The sequence below is a fragment of the Phlebotomus papatasi genome, chromosome 3 (genome assembly GCF_024763615.1).
Source record: "Phlebotomus papatasi isolate M1 chromosome 3, Ppap_2.1, whole genome shotgun sequence".
Taxonomy (NCBI): domain Eukaryota; kingdom Metazoa; phylum Arthropoda; class Insecta; order Diptera; family Psychodidae; genus Phlebotomus; species Phlebotomus papatasi.
Genome location: NC_077224.1, coordinates 52711306 through 52729422, shown reverse-complemented (window position 1 = coordinate 52729422; position 18117 = coordinate 52711306). Strand labels below are relative to the sequence as shown.

The 18117-nt window shown below is 33.0% G+C and overlaps 1 protein-coding gene across 11 annotated transcripts in view; it reads left to right on the top strand.

The window, feature by feature from the left end:
* Positions 1 to 18117, top strand: part of LOC129807231 (disintegrin and metalloproteinase domain-containing protein 33) — a 595021-nt gene that overhangs the window by 439883 nt on the left and 137021 nt on the right. For all 11 annotated transcript variants that reach the window (XM_055856367.1, XM_055856368.1, XM_055856360.1 and 8 more), the window contains one exon: positions 15791 to 15870. In XM_055856367.1, coding sequence (XP_055712342.1) covers positions 15791 to 15870 — 80 coding nt within the window. The remainder of the gene's footprint in view (positions 1 to 15790; positions 15871 to 18117) is intronic.

Sequence of the window (18117 nt, the reverse complement as noted above, 5' to 3'; positions counted from 1 at the left end):
CTACCGTGTCCTCTTTTTGTCTCACAGGCTACCTTTATCTTCTTCTTTTTTTGCGTTACCCATACGATTGTTATTCTCTGAATAACGTTGGATGTGAATTGAATTTTGAGACAATATTGCAAACACCCAACTCAAATTTATACTCCAGTTGCCTCCCTATCCCCTTTAGAATGTCTTATGTCTCGTCCTTTCATCTTGCTCCTGCCTGGAACTTCCATCATGGGCTGATCTACATAATACAGAGATGTCTCTCCTATCTTGTATTTACCTCATGCCATCCACAACACTGTGCTCCAGTGGCTCAAGTTATTTTTGCATAATGCACGAAGGAGGAATTGCAGGGGTCTGGAAGGATGTTATTATGTGCTTCCTGGAGAGAAGTAAACACCAATCTTAAGAACCTGATCAAAGATACATCGACATCGGGAATTGGGAGACTGTGGGCTATACTCCTTGTCACGGAACCCATGTTTTCTTCTCCTGCATTTCTAATAACCCTCAAACAATTTACATGAATGAAGCATTTCATTAAGATTTCCCATTACAGACTGGATGTTGAAATTTTAACAAACCAAACTCGAGTAAACAAAAATAAAATTGTTTCAAAAGACTAAAAGCGATGTATCTCTCAACTGCTTTAATTGAATAAAATATTTGTTTATTATTATTTATTAAAAAGTAATTTGAAAACGTTAAGAAAAAATACAAGGCATAAACTAGGGTAAGATGGAGTAATTTCAAATCATGACCATAATTTGGAACTTTGAGATTTTCTAACAATTTTGGATGGAAAAAAGGAAGAACAACCAAGAAGTACAGAGTACTTTTTCGGGGTTTTCTTTTGAAATAATGAGAAAATCTCAAAATTCCAAAAAAGACATGATTCCGAATTACCCCATCTTACCCTATCCGATTTTCAAAATAATTTTGAATTTTGTAAACTTTATTTGAAAGTATTGATGGCGAAATTGGTTAAATTACATCTAATGCCTATCACCATATTACCAATATGCAAGGATTTTCAACTAATTCGTGCAATACAACAGAGAAATAAAAAAAATTGGTAAATGTTTGTAAATTCCTATTGAGGACTTACGAAATTCTCGTAAATCGTATAACCTAAAAAAAAGTTCGTCAAAGTTTGTACTTCTTTCACAAATATTGTTCGTAACATGATCACTTGACGAGCATTTTTTGTACTTTTACAAACATTTGATCGTAAATGTTCGTAAAGACACATAAAATGTTTGTAAAATTTTGTCATTTTTTCGCAAATTTTTGAAAGAGAAGCAAAGATTTACAAACAAATGACAAAATGTTACAAACATTTCTGTGTGTTTATGAACATTTACGAACAAATGTTCGTAAAAGTACAAAGAATGCTTATCAAGTGATCATAAAATACAAACTTTTACGAACTTGTTTGTGGGTTATACAATTTACTAGCATTTCGTAAGTCCTCAAATAGAAATTCACAAACATTTACGAACAATTTTACAAAAAAAATCTGTGAAGGACGTATACAAAATGTTCGTGGATCGCAGAACCTTACCAACAAATTTGTCGAATTTTGTACTATTTCTACAAACGTCGTTCAAATTTTGCCAATTGTTTGTATATTTTTGTTTGTCTAATAAAACATTACGAATAAATGATAAACAGTACGATGGTTTTTCTGTTTGTTAGCGAATATTTATAAACAAATGTTTATAAAAGAGGAAAAATATATCAAGAGATCATGTAACAAAATGTTTGTTAAGAAACACAAACTTTTACTAACTTGTTAACCCTTTAACGACAAGACACTTTTTACGGACTAAAATTCAACAATAAAAATTAAACTAAGAAACATAATCAATAATAAGTCTTACATCTAACCTTGAAGAGTCCAACAGAGTCTGATTCGGTGTACTTTTTGTGCCTCGATGAACGATAGGGACAAAAATAGCCCAAAAATTTAAGCAATTTTTCTGACAATACCAATGAATAATATTTTTCGCTTTAATGAAAAATATTACGTATGAGTATTGTAGTTTTTATTCCCAAAAGGGTTTTGCTTAAAAAAATTGGAAGTATAAAAAATAAATAAAATCAATTATGAATTTGAGAATTTAAAAATTCGCCATTTTTGAGCTTAATTATTTACTACATAGCAAATAGCTAGAGACTTGCAAATAATATTCTAGATTCAACCTTCTACTTTGCAGTTACGTACGAACATAAGGAAAAAATAACTCTAGGTAGTCAGGAAAAATTATTTTCTTTATGGGACATAGTGTTCCAATCGTGCTTAAAGGGTTAATAGGATATAGGGGAAAGCGCTCTCCCTTCGAACGTTAATACCTTCGAATAATGTGAATTTCTTTTTTTCGTACTCTGAAAAATATCTTGTTAAATAAACAAATGGATTTCGTTGAAATTTTGTCAAAAGGATTTTATTTACCAATTTGACAAGACTTTTCTTGCATTTTATATGGAAAAATACCCTTTTGACGCTTTTGACAAACTTTTAACAAGATCCAGTTGGCCGCCGATTTGACAAAACTTTTCCATATTCTGTACGGAAGAACATCCTTTTTACAAACTTGTCTTGTTAATTTGACAAAACATTTATTTTCAAATTAAGAGATTTACACTAAATTATCACGGAATTATCAACAAATGATGATAAGCCAAATAATGTTTAATAGAAATGTGTAAGGGCCTTGACAGACTTGAGGATTAGCCGAGAGACGGCTTAGCGTAATTATATTCGAAATAATGATTAAACCACATTACTATCATTTTCCACTAAGCCGTCTCTCGGCTTAAGTCACAAGTGTGTCAAGGGCCTAAGTCTCTTAGGAAAACTAAAAGAAAATTCACATTATTCCAAGGCATGAACGTTCGAAGGGAGGGTACTTTCCCCTAACACTCACAAAAATTTCGCAAGTCACCAGTGGGACTTTACAAATTTATACGAATTATTTTACAAAATATTTATTCTGTATGAAAACCACTTTTTTATTAAGTAAGTTCAGATAAAATCGATATATTCAAAAAGCATCCTGTTCAGTTTATGGAATCTATCCTTATTCATTTTCGCATTGTTAAACTTATAGTGTTGACTAAGTATGAGATTGATTTTATTACTTTACTTTGCAAACTATGCCAAAGAAACTCCAAACTTTGCTACAATAGGGAATGCTCCTGACCAGGAAAAATGGGGCACTTTTCCCAACTGTTAACCCCGAAAGCATGTAGACAAACATCATAACCCCGAGCTATGATTATGGCCAACAGGATACGTAATGCTGCCGTCTCAGGGCTGTGTCAACAATTTGTATGTTTAATGCGATGGTCGTTGATCTATTTTCGTGCTAGCATCTCCAGCTACATTTGCTTTGAGTGCCTTGAAGCTGCTGGTAGTATGGGAAAAGGTTGGGTACCATCCCATGCAGCAGACAGAAGTTTTCGGTGTAATTTGCGGTTCCGCTGTTTACCATGCAGGAAAATGCGAAATGTTTTCACCATCGTGCACATTGCACATATATTTTCAGGGCAAATTGGGAAAATTTGCAAATTGCACCTCTCAAGCATGTTCTGAAAGAGGGTCTGAACTAAAGCATCTGTTCTCTGGGCATTATTCAATTATCTCCAATTTCCGCAATTGCTTAAATCCATATTTGTGCGCTAATTTGCTCGAAAATAGCAACTGGATCAGCATTTCATGCATCTGCCGAACGAATCAACTTCCCATAGATAATGAAATCACGAGCCACATCAATCCACCGTCTGGAATAGTAATCAATAGCCATAGTCCAGAAAATTGTGTTTTTTTTTCTTGTGGTAAAACTCAATGGAGAAAAGGAAAATGAGTTAGCAATTCCTTTATTTCATTTTTTTCCTCCCCATTCACTTTCACTAAAGCTCTCTCACGCACTCTACCATCATCACTTTGAGCGCCTTTAATGGTGATAACACATTTTCTTTTTCGGAACTAAGAGTAACCCCTTCATAGAAATACGTTATAATTAAATTATACTAATGTCAAAATTTCCTAACGTTGAATAGAACACCACTTTTACCTTAGAAAAAGTAATTAATTACTCAGCCAAATGCACAGAAATGTTCAGGAAGTGCGAGAAGTATTATAAATTAAAGAGAAAGATAAGAAAAATGAAAGGTTTACTTTTCAAGAGCGCTCTCATACTAATCGATGATGGAACACATTTCCGGAAAATGGGAAAATGTGTTTTTTTCTGTCCTCATCTTCACAGAGCCAGCACCATTATATTTTTTGTGAGAAAACAAACTCCATAACTTAACTGGTGAAAAAAAATAGAGCAATAAACATTAGGAGATGGGTATAAGCACGAAAAGTATTCGTTCCAAAATAATACCATGTGTTTGAGCAATAAAGAGCTTTTACAAGTAATTTCAAGATATGGCTATATAACTTAAAAATATTGTGCTATAGTTTCCTCCACTTGTCAAATAGTTCAGTTTTTGTCAAAAAGGTTTAAAACGAATCCAATAGTCATAAAAAAACCCGTTCTAATTGTTATTATTTGACTTACAGTGCTATTAAAATATTAAAATGAAAAATTAAAAGAGGACATTTTTTTTTAGACATTTTTGGAAAGTCACGAAATTGTTAATCCATTTACAAATGCTAATGATTTTTCAAAACTTGTTTTAGTTTTTAATTTTCCATAAGTGCATAGCCTTTATAAGGAATGACTCCACTCTACTGTAAATTTATGATCTTTAAAGACCAACTTCTTTTTATAAAACTAAGTAGTTGTGTCTGTGTAATTATACTTAAAAATTTCGTATTTTAGACTCGGTTAAGCCTTATCCGATAGCTTTTCAAGAAATTAAAGATCTATCAGATATATAAGCTTTCCGTATTGAGTCGAGGTTTAAATGTAGAGTCCTTAACATTCAGCTTTGGAAAATATTGGATAAATAATGGATTTTTAAATTGTTAGTTTTACTATTTAATTTGGGAGCAAATTGAAGGTTATTAAATAAAATTAATGAAGAAAATTAAAATTAATGAAGGAAATAAACCACTAAAAATGAATGGTACACCGATAATTCAAAAACAAAAACTTTTTTTTTTGACTATAAAAGGGGTGGCTGCTCGAACTTTCGGGAAAGAGCCCTGCAGCCTTTTTGGATCCTTATAAGCTTAATATCGCTTTAAATTTGTCTATAAACCACGATAAAACCATTTTGATGTTAAAAATTGTACAAGAACAAAGTGTTAAAAAAAAATTAATATTTTAGGGGAAACTGGGGCACCACCAAACACGGGGTACCACCAAACACTAATTTTTATTTCTAAACTACTTGGACTATCTCGACCATTCCTTTAGTGGACAAGCATCCCTATAGTGCCTATAAATTCCTATCGGTCTTACCCTCTCATATCCAATATCCGATGAAAAAATCGCAGTGTTTGGTGGTACCCAGTGTTTGGTGGTGCCCCAGTTTCCCCTAATTATTTTTTCGATCAATTCTGGTGAAAATTAGGCCTTTTGGCCTTGATTAATTCAAGACAGAGATTTTTCCGGTGAAACCTGTCTATAGCCGAATATACAGCTGAACTACCTGCAATGCATATCTGAAAATGAACGAAAACTATAGGGCCGATTTTGAGAAAAAATAGAAAAACCTCATTTTTGACGTATTTTAGGGAGATACCAAAGAATAAAAGGGGATCCGAGATAAGTTTCAAAACAATGTCATGCTAGGATGATCCTCAAAAGCCGGAAGTTGATATATCACTGATCGTTTGAATTTTCTATGTGTCAGAAGACTGAAAAAGCGCGTAAAAAGTATTTTTAAAATAGAGCTAATACCGGCGTTACTAATTTCGAAAAAAGAAATTAAATCCTAATTTGACCAAATTAATTGAAAAATATGACCTCAAGGCTCATAGAACTTTGACGTTGAATAATTCAAGATGGTGATTTAACCGGTAATAGTGTTTACGGATGAAATCCCCATATGAACTACTTCTAACCCACTTTCATAAATGAACCATATCGCCTAGATCAATTTCAAAATAAGTCTGAAAATCATTGGGATTGGAAGGTAAAAAGGTAATTATAGTAAAGTGAGGTAATCCCGATGCTTTTCACAGAGAGTGTGACTTTAACGCTTTTTTTTGGACTGATGAAATATTTTTTCCCCGTTCCAATCAATAGAATTATTCTTTGTTTCATTTAGAATCATGATAGAAAAAGAATTTTAGCAAAAATATTGAAGAAAATTTTAAAAAAAATCACAATCAAGAACCTTACTGCGATGCTTTTTTCTAACTCCGTTGAATTCGATCAAACTCGGATGCTCATTTTAAGGAAAATTTTAATGCAGTTGTGTTATGTGAAATATCCAAGACAATTCTGAAAACTTTCCGTGAGGTCTTCAGCAGTAACAGTAGCTCTTTCCAATGAAAAGGATTTTGGTTTGCGGTTAATCATTAATTTGGTTTGCATAATCTCTAGTAGAGTATGCAAAAAATGAAAATTCATTGGATTTCGAGGAACATAAAAGTTCCCGGAATTGCAAACTGGCCGCAATTTGGTACACTTACCCTATTCTGATCTCAAAATAGCAAGAGAAAAATGGTTTTTGTTTTAGGCACATCGGTATCCCACTCGTCCTTAAGGGGTTAAGGACACAATGACTAAAAATTGGAAATAATCTCAGCTACTACACTCTCTCTCAAGAGAACGTCTACTTATAGTCAGTCACCATTGATTCTAAGTTTATGTCCCTTAATGTTGGATCTCTACGACTCTAACTCTTTGACGAAAAAACGTACAAACATCTAGCTAGATCTTCTTTTTATTTAGACGAACAGATTTATACTATGTGGTTTAGATGTCCATTTTGTTAGAAAACTCTACTGAGTAATAATGTCCACCGTCGCCTTATAGTGTTATAACCAATTTTAAAATATTATAAACAAACCTTTTTTCTGCTTATATAAACCAACTGTATCATCTGGAATAAGGTGTTCTAAATTTAAAAAGAAGGCTTAGCTAAGCTCTGTCCTAAAGGTTTAAATTCCATCAAAAAATCTATACGTCAAAATTGATCATTAATCTATTACTCTTATTCCACTATTCAAAGACAATTTTTTTTATAAGACTCGTCTATTTTAAAATAATAGAACTTAAGCCATGTAGTAGTTAATCTTCAGATCTGAACTGATTTCAAAGTTAAACGCAATGATATTATCCCATACGTATTTTATTTTCGTATTATCATCACGTGTCTCTAGTAGGTCTGCTGCCAACTTACCTATTACCGGCCTTATTAAAAAAAGCGTAGCAAACCTAAATTAAATGATAGGGGTGACTGGGGCAAAAAATCATAAATCGAAAATTTTAAAATTAAATATCTTCCAAGATAAATAAAATAGCGGCTTAAGATTTTTTCTATAGAGAGCTTTCATAGATCTTCTTCGATGTTGTTTGTTTCTTAGAATTCCAACAAAAGGAATTTAGAAAATAAAAATATCAAAATTTTTAGCCCTATTTTTGAAACATTTTCCTTGAAGAATATATCAATTATTATCTACGTATTATTCAAAATTTATGCACTGATGATTATTTCCTAAATGATTTGGACTCTTTGAATACGAAACCGCCATCTATTTTAGAATTTTACAAAGATTCTTTTCTCAAGAAATTTTTTTATTAAAAACGACCACTTGGGGTAAAAAGTAACAAAATGTATGGAGCAAAAAGTAAGAAAAACCGAAACAATTTATGATGTCTCACGGCAAAAAAACCTCAATGCCATGTGTCGCCGCTTGTTATTTGCATTTGTCAAACGATTTGCATTTGCAGTCTTTTGTGTGTTTCTTTTTTTAAAATAGCTTGAAAATCGTTTTTATCGTTCAGATAAAGAAAACGGTGTTTTACAAAGGTGTGGAGGAAAAAACTTCCTATGAAAATATGTTATCTATGATTTTTTTTTTTAATTTACGGTATCCGGTAACAGCGAATCAAAATGTGATAACATTCCATGCCTGATACTATTTGCCCCAGCATTTTCGAAAATGGTCGCAAAACTACCCTTTAGAAGACGGCTCGATAAATATATTTCCTTACAAAATAGAGGAAAATTACTTTCACAAAGTTGTAGAGTGGTAAATTTCCTATAAAACTGCAATAATTAGAAATTTCTGGGGCGTTCGAGTAGTTTGTAAAAAAATAAAATATCCGTTTTGTGACTTTTTGCCCCAGTCTCCCCTACTGCTTATTTTCTTCAGTTTATCATTATATCTATGAATCGTACCTTAAATCGGTCAAATAAAAATAATGCAATTTTTTAAAGCTCATCTCAACCAATTTTATATTTTTCCTGAGAAGTTGAATACAAATCGTGTAATTAAATCATATGTACAAAAGGAAAAACAGTTGTTTAAGGTGCTTCTGCCGATTCTTGCATTTGACCACTTAATCATTTGCACAGTTTTAAAAAGCCTGGGGAAAAGAAAAGATTTAGCAGCAAAGCAAAACACATTCATGTCGTGTCAGGTGTAGAAGCGTAAAAAATCTGTGTGTCGGAAAGTTAGTGGCAGAAGGGGATGAGAAGATGGTACCATGTCTTTCGTAAAGTGAAGAAGTTGCACTAAAACTAATTACATGCGGACGATAAGATGGCAGGAAGAACTCATGATTCATTCCATCCTTGCTAGTGTCACTATAAAGTGCCAAGGCGAACTTGGTTAAACGGGCATGGTTAAAGGATAGGGGTGGGTTTAGTACCACACCAAACGATCATGATGTTCAACAAAAGAAAAAGCTCGCAAGTAAAATGAATCCTTAATAAGACGAGCAGATGTTTCAAAACCTTGCACTGTGACAGTAAAACATCCTTGTGTCGTCCACTCTTTCTCTTTTACCCACCATACCCCACTGTCACTGAGCATAAAATAGAGGATAATCAGGGGGTGTTGCAGAAAATACAAGTTATACTTCATGGATTATCATAGGAAGATATCATTGGCACAATTCACAACACGAGCAGACACTTTCCGTCATGAGACAGTTAGTCTCGCACCCAGAAGGAAAACGTCCTCTTAAGTCCAACGGATTAGAGCCATAGTGCACTTGGAATTACGCGTACAGGGCTTAACATTGTACTTGATATCCTTTGCAGCACAACAATGGCGTATGAATTGAATCACTCTTTTTTTACTCTAAATAAAAAACCACTCAACTCAAGTTAAATTGATTATACAATTGTGCCATGAAAGAGATTTCTGTTCCCACGATAAGGACTGTAAAAGCTTAATTTTTAGCTTTGAGCTTGTAACATGTAGTATTACATATAAAAGTTTAAAAAGGTTTTATTCCAAATGCAGATATACTGAAAAGACTCAGTCATCTTAAGCTCTGACAGCTGGAGGACGTTCACAGTTGATTTCTGCCAAAAATTAATCCATTTAAAATATAAATCCAGCATTGTATTCCTGAAGTATTTTAATTTGTACTTTTAAAAGTACAATAGAATTTAATAAATCATTGAGGACTTTCAGGGCAATGAATTCCTAAACCCTTTTTTATGAACAGGACACACTTAATTTTCTTTAAGATCTCCATCCATTGCTATAAAACGAAAACTTATCTTTAATGAACCCCTATAAATTCGATAATCACGCCTGATTTGAATTTTAAGTGTTATATTTTCATACTATTTATTGATCAAAGATTGAGGATACAATTTAAGTGATTTTCAATCCCCACTTCTACCAAAGACCCGGGTCGAGATATTAGATTCCTTTGTCGTGGGATTTTCATCATTTTTACGTTATATGTGTCATTGTGCTTTGCACAAAAAAAATATGATAATGGGATATCCTGTAAAAATAGAGCAAATTTGGATGGTTTTAGAGGGGAATCCTGAGGTGAAGCACCATTCGAGAGGATGTAAAGAATTTGGATGATAAAAGAATCAAGTAAGAATATCTTTTGGTGAAATTTCTTCTTTATGCACGATTGAATTGAACCATAAAAAGCTCATCATCCGTCTACAAAATTACACATTTTTGGGTAAAAATGGTTGAGTTCGATTTACGAAATAATAAAATATCCCCAGACTTTATAACCAACATACAAAATCTATTCCACCAGTGTCTTTCCCAGGTTCGGTTTTTTTTTGTGGAAAATAACTACGTGAATATGAAACTAAGGAGGGCAAAAGCGGAAAAATTCCAAAGAAAAGGAACTGAAGAAAAAAGGATGAACGTTGAGTTGAAGAATGTGGTTCCCATTGTGTTCGGGATGAAAAAAGTTGTTCCGATGGGACTGAGCTTTTCTCACTATATATACGAGCTTTCTCGTCAAGAAACTGAATATGATTATCGCTATTTCTTCTTTCTACCTCCCAACCCATACTTTGCCTGATTTTATCCTTTACCAGAAATAGCATAAAACACGAGTGAGAGATGAAGAATTTTCAGTTGTTCGATTCTGCACATTTGCCTTTTTTCACCATTCATACCATTTTTTTTTATCGAAACCCCAGCATAGTTTGAACAGTCATATACAGTCAAGTTGAGAAAATATAGAACACTGTACTTAAAAGTTCTTTTTTACCGCAAAACTATGCAGAATAATCAAATAACGAGTCAGTACCATTGTGGAAAAACTTGTAGTATTTGTAGAGTTAATATTTGACTTCCCCGCTATGTGTCGCTAGTATGATGAATTATTTATCCATAAGAATGTTGTAGTCTGTATTTTGTAATGAAACTGTAAAGAAAATTTTTTGGAACAAGCAAATATCTTCTCTAGATACAAATTGATTCCAAAAAAATTTGTTCCAAGGAAGGCTCAAATCGTATCATATGATACGATTTTAGCCTATTTGTGCTGTCTTGGCACTTTAATGCGTTGTGTTGCCCCCAGGCCCAAGGATTAGGCTTGGGGGCTGTTGTTTGGTAGGGGATCTCGGAGAATGAAGACAGGCGAAGAGAAGACACTGCAATGTAGTGTCAGGAGACAACCGTCTTCAAACAAATGAATAGGGCATACCATGGCCCAAGAAAGAGGAATATTCAAAGTACAACCTTACGAACCTTCCAGTATATGAAGTTCAATTGATCCAATTCGAACGTTTTTAATGTCAGAAGAATTCTTGGTGACCAAAAAGCAGATTCGAACCCGGGACACTTATATCATAAAGCGAGTGCTCTACCATTTGATTCTTTGATTTGATGATTGACAACTATTTCATCAGGGCAAATAGTGTACAACTAATTTCACAGGATTGTCATCCAATTAAAAAATTAGAGTATTGTGTACAGCCTATTCTTTGCCACTGGCTTTCAGTTGATCATAGTTTTCTAATCCCACTGTTTTGTTAGTAGTTGACTGAGAAAAATTCATATAGCAGAGCTAAAGTAACAATTTTACATTCCATTCTTGTGTGTTTTGTGCCACGAAATACACTTAAATATTCCACACTGTGTTCGTGTACTTTGGAATCAACCACAACTTCATGCAGCACCATGACTTGAATATTATTAACGAAAAATTGTATATCCTGAATTTTTATCCAGCCAAATGCAATGCACTTGTGGCCATAGTCAAATAATATGCGGTCGAATGGCGGTTGGATTTTGCAATATATTCCGTATATTCCGATTTTATATTTCGATTTTTCCCATTGTTATTCTATACCGAATATTTCACCCACGTTCACCTCCATCTCTCCGCCCTCTAGTGCCATTTCAATTTGGTCTCCGCATTCATTTTGCCTCAAGATGCCAAAATGATCCACTGGGACCGGATATTTAGAGTAAATGATGAAGGGACGGTGAAATGTTGGATTTTTATAGACTTCCACAATGATATACTCACTTCGTCTATACGGCATATATAGCCAACGATGCTGGAAAATAGAGGTCAATTTTTTTTTACTCTTTTGGGCAAAGGTATATATTCCCTAAATATTTCCCTTTTTTTGGATTCTTCTCGCAATTGCATATGTACATTTATCGTATTCTTTTTGTCCGTTGCCACATTCCATTTCATTTATTTTGCTTCCCACCCCTTTGGAAAATGTTACCGGCAAAAAAAAGGAAAAAAATATGAATGAGGAAAATTGTGAATAGATTCTCTTATGTATCCTGTATATTCAAATGAATCAGTACCATTTTTCCCCGGATAAATTTAAATTTCAAACTCTCGAAGCAAATTTCCGGGACATGTACAGCAAACGTTAGACTTTTCTTTATTCTTCGAATAAGAATAACATAATAAGCCACTTCAATCTTAAAAATGGAGATGAATGTAGTTTTAAATCTAGAGGGACTATTAGAAATAATTGGAGTAAAACTCACTATTTGCAATAAGAAGATATTGGTAGAAAATTCCTGGTTGAAAAAAAAATAAAATCGAGGTCATTTGTATGATAGTGCGAGTTCTCTATAGGGGAAAGTGAGGCACCTTTGAATTTGGGATTTTTCAACTATTTTTAAATAAAATTGAGCCATATCGTGATATAAGTTAACTGCATAATAGATTTAGAAGCTTAATTACATTATGACATGGCTCAGCTCCACTTAAACATAGGAGAAAAATCCCAATTTCGAAGGTGCCCCACTTCCCCCTAACTTAAAAAAATTAACCAGTAGTAGTCATAACCCATTCGATGCCTTAAACATATTTATTTATAAAATAAACATTAACACTTGCCCTTCATGGTCGATACGTGATTAAAAACCCTCATACTTTTAATAAGTGAAATTGAAAAGTAAATTGGTCAGTAAGTAAGTCGCACTGAATCAATAATATTTTTAAAGCCACGCCCACATTGTATAACTAAGTCCACCCCAACACCCCTATTTCCATTTGCTCAACCACATGATTGTTTGATATATTAAAAAAAAAAATGCTAATTTAAAAGTATTTTATTATATATTATATTTTTCATTCAGATCTCATTAGGGGCGTGGTCTATTTTTTACAACCAGTATTTCTTGATACTCCCTAAATTAAACTGGGTGTTGTAGTTTATTTAAACTCAAAATAAATATTTTTGAAATTACCCGGGTCAAAAAATATTAACGCGGGCCAAAAACGCCAAAAACTTAAATTATTTGCCTTACAAGTCTTTCGGGTTTAAAAGTGAGAACCCTAAATTTTTCAAAGAGCGATATGTATAAGTAAATAAAGTTAATTTTACTTCAGATGCATAATTTATAAATTAAAACAGTTTCAATAAATATTTATATATTCCTTGACAAAATTACTAACCAAAAAATAATATTATTCAGTTTTTCTGATGTCTAAAGAACAGCTCCAGAGGTCAAATAGTTAAAGACAAAAAACTTAGGACCTTTTGCAGACCCCCTCAAAGAGTTTGTCTCCGTATCATTAACATATGCCACATTTATTTAGCAATGCTCGAATTTTATTTTTGAATGTTTTAAATTAAAGGTTTCTTTAGGTGGATATTTCATTCACGATAACGCTGTTAAATCAGTCCTAATAACGCTAATGAGCCCAAACAGAAGTAGATTTTGATTTTCCAATAGTGTCTTGGATAAAAGTTAAATGGAACTCTATTCGCACAAAAAGTCGTTGAAGCTCGAAGAATTCAAATTCAATTTCGAATTTTCATACTAAATTTTCGAACAAGGTGGGGAAAATTTATCAAATACCACACTAAAAAGCTGGCAAAAAAGTTACTCAGTGATTATGGAGTGATTAAATTCTGGGTCAAGAACCGTAAACGTTGTTGTTCTGTTTTTTTTCTCATCAGAACAATGTGAAGACCGTCACATTTTGGCACTTGAGCATTTCGAAATTCGAACATGATGTACCTCAGCCACCTTGCGGAATTATCAAGAAGTAAGAAAGTCTCTTTTTTGGGTCTTCAAATAGATTTTTGAATTTTTCAAGATCTACTTCTGTACGGAAAGAATAACACTAATAGCGGTTTTCTAAAGTAAAAGATCAAGGCTCTAGAAAGCGCATTTTTCAACCGAAGGGTTTCATACTTGAGCTCGTTAGAAAGGTTTTGGAATTTCTGACAAGTCTAAACCGGTACTAATCGGTTTTGACCCGGCAATGAACCAATTATAAAATGATAATTATTTTTTATTCGAAAAACAATTGCATTAGGGGAAGGTGGGGCTACTTTGATCTATGCGGCTACAGTGATGTACGACCTTTTCGCATATTTATAAAGGAAACCGGCTTTTAACATAAGTAATTTGGATATTCTAAACAATTATTGATCTAAATAAAATAATTGTAAGGATCAGCTTCATTTAGAAATAGGAGAACAACTTATCTATCAATGTAGCCTCACAGTTCAAAGTAGCCTCACTTGCCCCTACTTCTTAGCTATTTTGGGCAATTGTTTAAGTTATTTAGACATCCGGTTAAAATCAATTGTAAACCGGTAAACGATAAATAATGTGAAAGTATGTACGTATATTGGAAGTATAGCATCAACCTGACAAGTTCGAGCATTTTGCAAAGCATGGGATACTTTTCCACCCCTTTTAAATAAGTATCTTTCGTTTAAATAGCTAATGGATACAAAATATTATAAGCTGACTTTAATTTTCATAAAGCCACATATAAAGAAAATCATTTTTATAATTTATTTTTATGCCTTTGGGATCTTGTATATAAAACAGCAATTTCCTTAAATTATTCTTGTTGAACTTCTATAAATTATTACAGATGCCAATTTGAGGAGTATAGAGCTCATGAGTATTTATAAAGATACACAGTGAGATTGCGTTCATATTTTTTCACAATATTGTACTATATAGTAACTTGGAAAATTTCTTCAATGGAGACATCAGAGACATCCAAGAAGTGGTATCAACAAGTTTTTGTTATAGGTTCTTGCAAAATTTTGTGAGTTTATAATCCAATATAATCATGTTCTTGATATTTTCAAAACAATTGTTATATGTGTATGAAAGTGTACTTTACAACTTTGATAGAGGTGGGGTACATCACGTAGAGCTTCCTTAGAGAAGAAAATGAGAAAGTATAAAAGCAAAATTGGCATAAAGAGGAAAGATGGTTTAAAAACTGAGATTTTTTCAAAGTTTCTTTTATAATATCTCTCTGAAGAAATTAGATTTGTTTTGTTGTGTGCTTTTTTTAAAGAACTAAATTCTCAAACTTAATATTCTTTAGCATATTGTGAGTGTGGTTTGCGGAGCAGCATAAACTCAATGCTATCTTTTTGGTGGAAAAGTCTTGAAAGAGTAAGAAAGTCCTTTTTCATGCCTTTCCGAGTACAATTTTATGGTCATCAATGTCCAAAGTGAATGAAGAGGATGATAAGAAGGCTCGATTCTCTTTAGAACTTGAATAACAAAATACAATCTCAAAGGAATAATAAAATAAGCTTCTTATGTTGGGACTGCTGGAAAAAAAACTGGCAAAACTGGAGGAAATAGATGAGGTTCCATATTGTCAAACATGTGAAAAGTTGCCATTGTCATCCTTTCAATGTGTAACATGACAAAGTTTTTCTCTCTACTTCGTCTTTGCCATGTTTTAGTATCTCAACCGAAAATTTACATATTTTCCTTCTCCTCGGGAAAACTTTTCATGAATATTTACTTGTAATATTTTTCTTTTTCTGCCCCCGAAATTCCAAATAGTTCTTATGCCTTGCAAAACTTTCAAGTTAGAACATATTCTCATCAATTAATATGCAACTCATTTAGGCAATCTTGTACAGTTTTAGTTACTATGCACATGATTTTAAACTCTGTCCATATTGTCTCTTCTCTTTGCAGACTGGCAAACATTTCCATCGGACATCGCTGTTGATTAAAGCATTCAATCACAAATTCCGTCTGGATTTAGAACTAAACACGTAAGTTCAACTAACAAGTACAATTTATATCACAAACACATGAAAACAAATTCTATCCTCATCTAATACATATTGCATTTTATTTAACTAATTTCAAAATGTCCCCATTGTGTATAATGTTTTCAAACAACCCTTAGTGAAATGGCATTTGCATATTAACAGATGTTTGAATATATTTCGGCCATAGTATCAAACTCTCCCAAAATCACTCACTTCATCTGTGTATACAAAGTGCAAATCTCCAATTAAATTTTGTTTTCGAATCTTTCAGCGGCATTTAGTGGACCACAATTTACCTAAGAGACTTTGTATGCATTTATCAGAGCAACGGACACTAAATGCTAGTTCATGCTTTAGTTTATTAATGTATTCAACTACAATTTTGTGAAATTTCAAAGCAGTTGATTTATAAACTTTAGAAACTTCATTTCAAATCTAAAAACCAGATGCTGTTTTCGCAGCACAAAAACACCAACTAAATCAACTGTCTCAAATTAAAGATGTAATAGGGGAAGGTGGGGTTACCTCGAGCTACATTGATATACGATTTTGCAAAACTATAAGAGAAACTGGACTTTATTGTAAGGTAATTCAGCTAGATACATTTACGACTTAATCCGAGAGAGGGCTTAGCGTAATTATAATCAAAATAATGATTTGACTAAATTCTTATCGGTCTCCCACTAACTACACTCAGTACAAGGATTATGTCCATTTTCGGGCCAAAAAAACGCGCGAAATGGCATTATGCATCGAGAAAATATGCATACCCTCAGGAGATTTCTTTTGAATAATCGTAGAACAAATTTTGCGCGGAGTTAAAGCAGTCAGAACAAAAAGATACAATTGTTTGAAAGAAATGCATTAACAAACAGTACTTTTGGCCAGCATTCTTCAATAAATTGTTAGAATATTTAAAAAATTTACTTTAAAAAGGAAATTAAAGTTATATTCTGAAAAATAAGCAGAGTGTTTTCAATTTTCCCGGGTCACAAAATAGTATACATTCAAGAATATTTCAAAAATGATTTCTCAAATTGACTCCCAAAGGTAGGCAAACTTGCATAATTGTATGTGCATAATTCCGTCAAGTACATAATCCCTTTAGCCGAAGTACTTAATACTGGGACTGAGTGTAAGTCGTTTCTCGGCTTAAGCCGCGAGACGAATTAGTCATAAACTGATGGAGATGTAATCTGATCATTGCAGGGAGTTCTGCTTTCAATGAAAATCTCGAGAACAAAAAAAAAACTGAGAATTTACTCCAGTGACACAGAAAAACTGCATACTCACAGGAGAGGTCTTTGGGAATACAGTAGGAGAATTCTGTAAAGATATGACAATTTCATATGACAAATGTTCGTGGTAAATTCGAGAACAGGATATCACTAAAGGCCAGTGAGCATCGAATGGTCATTGCAAGGGGCTCTATGAAGCTCTTAGTAACTGATATGAATCTGATTTTCGATTAATATTTCCGAATTTACCACATAAAAATATTTAAATTTGTCATATGACATTGTCATATCGTTACAGAATTACCCTCCAGCACACCTTTTAAATCGAAAAAATTTCATGAAATCGAAATTCGTGTCCCTTTCTTTCTCTAAAGATCTGCATTTCTATCCTGCTCATTACACTCTTTTCTTACTTTAGAACATCACACTAACTTAAATTTAGGTCAGTTCAATTTTGAGTCCGAAGGAGTGCGATAAACACACACAAATATTTTTAGAAAGTAAAAAACGTGAATGTTGATTTTACCTATCTAAAAGATGTACCGGAGGTATAAGAAATGTTTTTTGTTCAAATTTACCTCATTAAAAAAATTGCATACATTTAGGGGCATTTCAAAAATTATTTTATAAATGAGCTCCAAATAGTAGGAAATTCATGTCAAATTCTTTCAATCCGTTTTCACTTAAGCCGGAACTCCTTGTATTTTAATTAGAATTATGTTAAGCCGTCTCTCGGCTTAAGTTGTAAGTGTGTCTACAGCATGAGAAGTATGAGAAAAAATCGTACGTCTATGTAGCCCCACCTTCCTCTACACATTAAGAAAAAAATAAAATAAATACACTGATCAATCTTCTCATATTTACATACTTTTAACCAAGTTATCAATCCATTGAAATACTCTGAAAAGAATATGAATATTTTAGAATTGGTTCTCTTTGGTTTCGGCATATCTTTTAGATCGGAAAAATTTCATAAAGTCAAAATTCGCATGCCTTTCTTTATCAAACC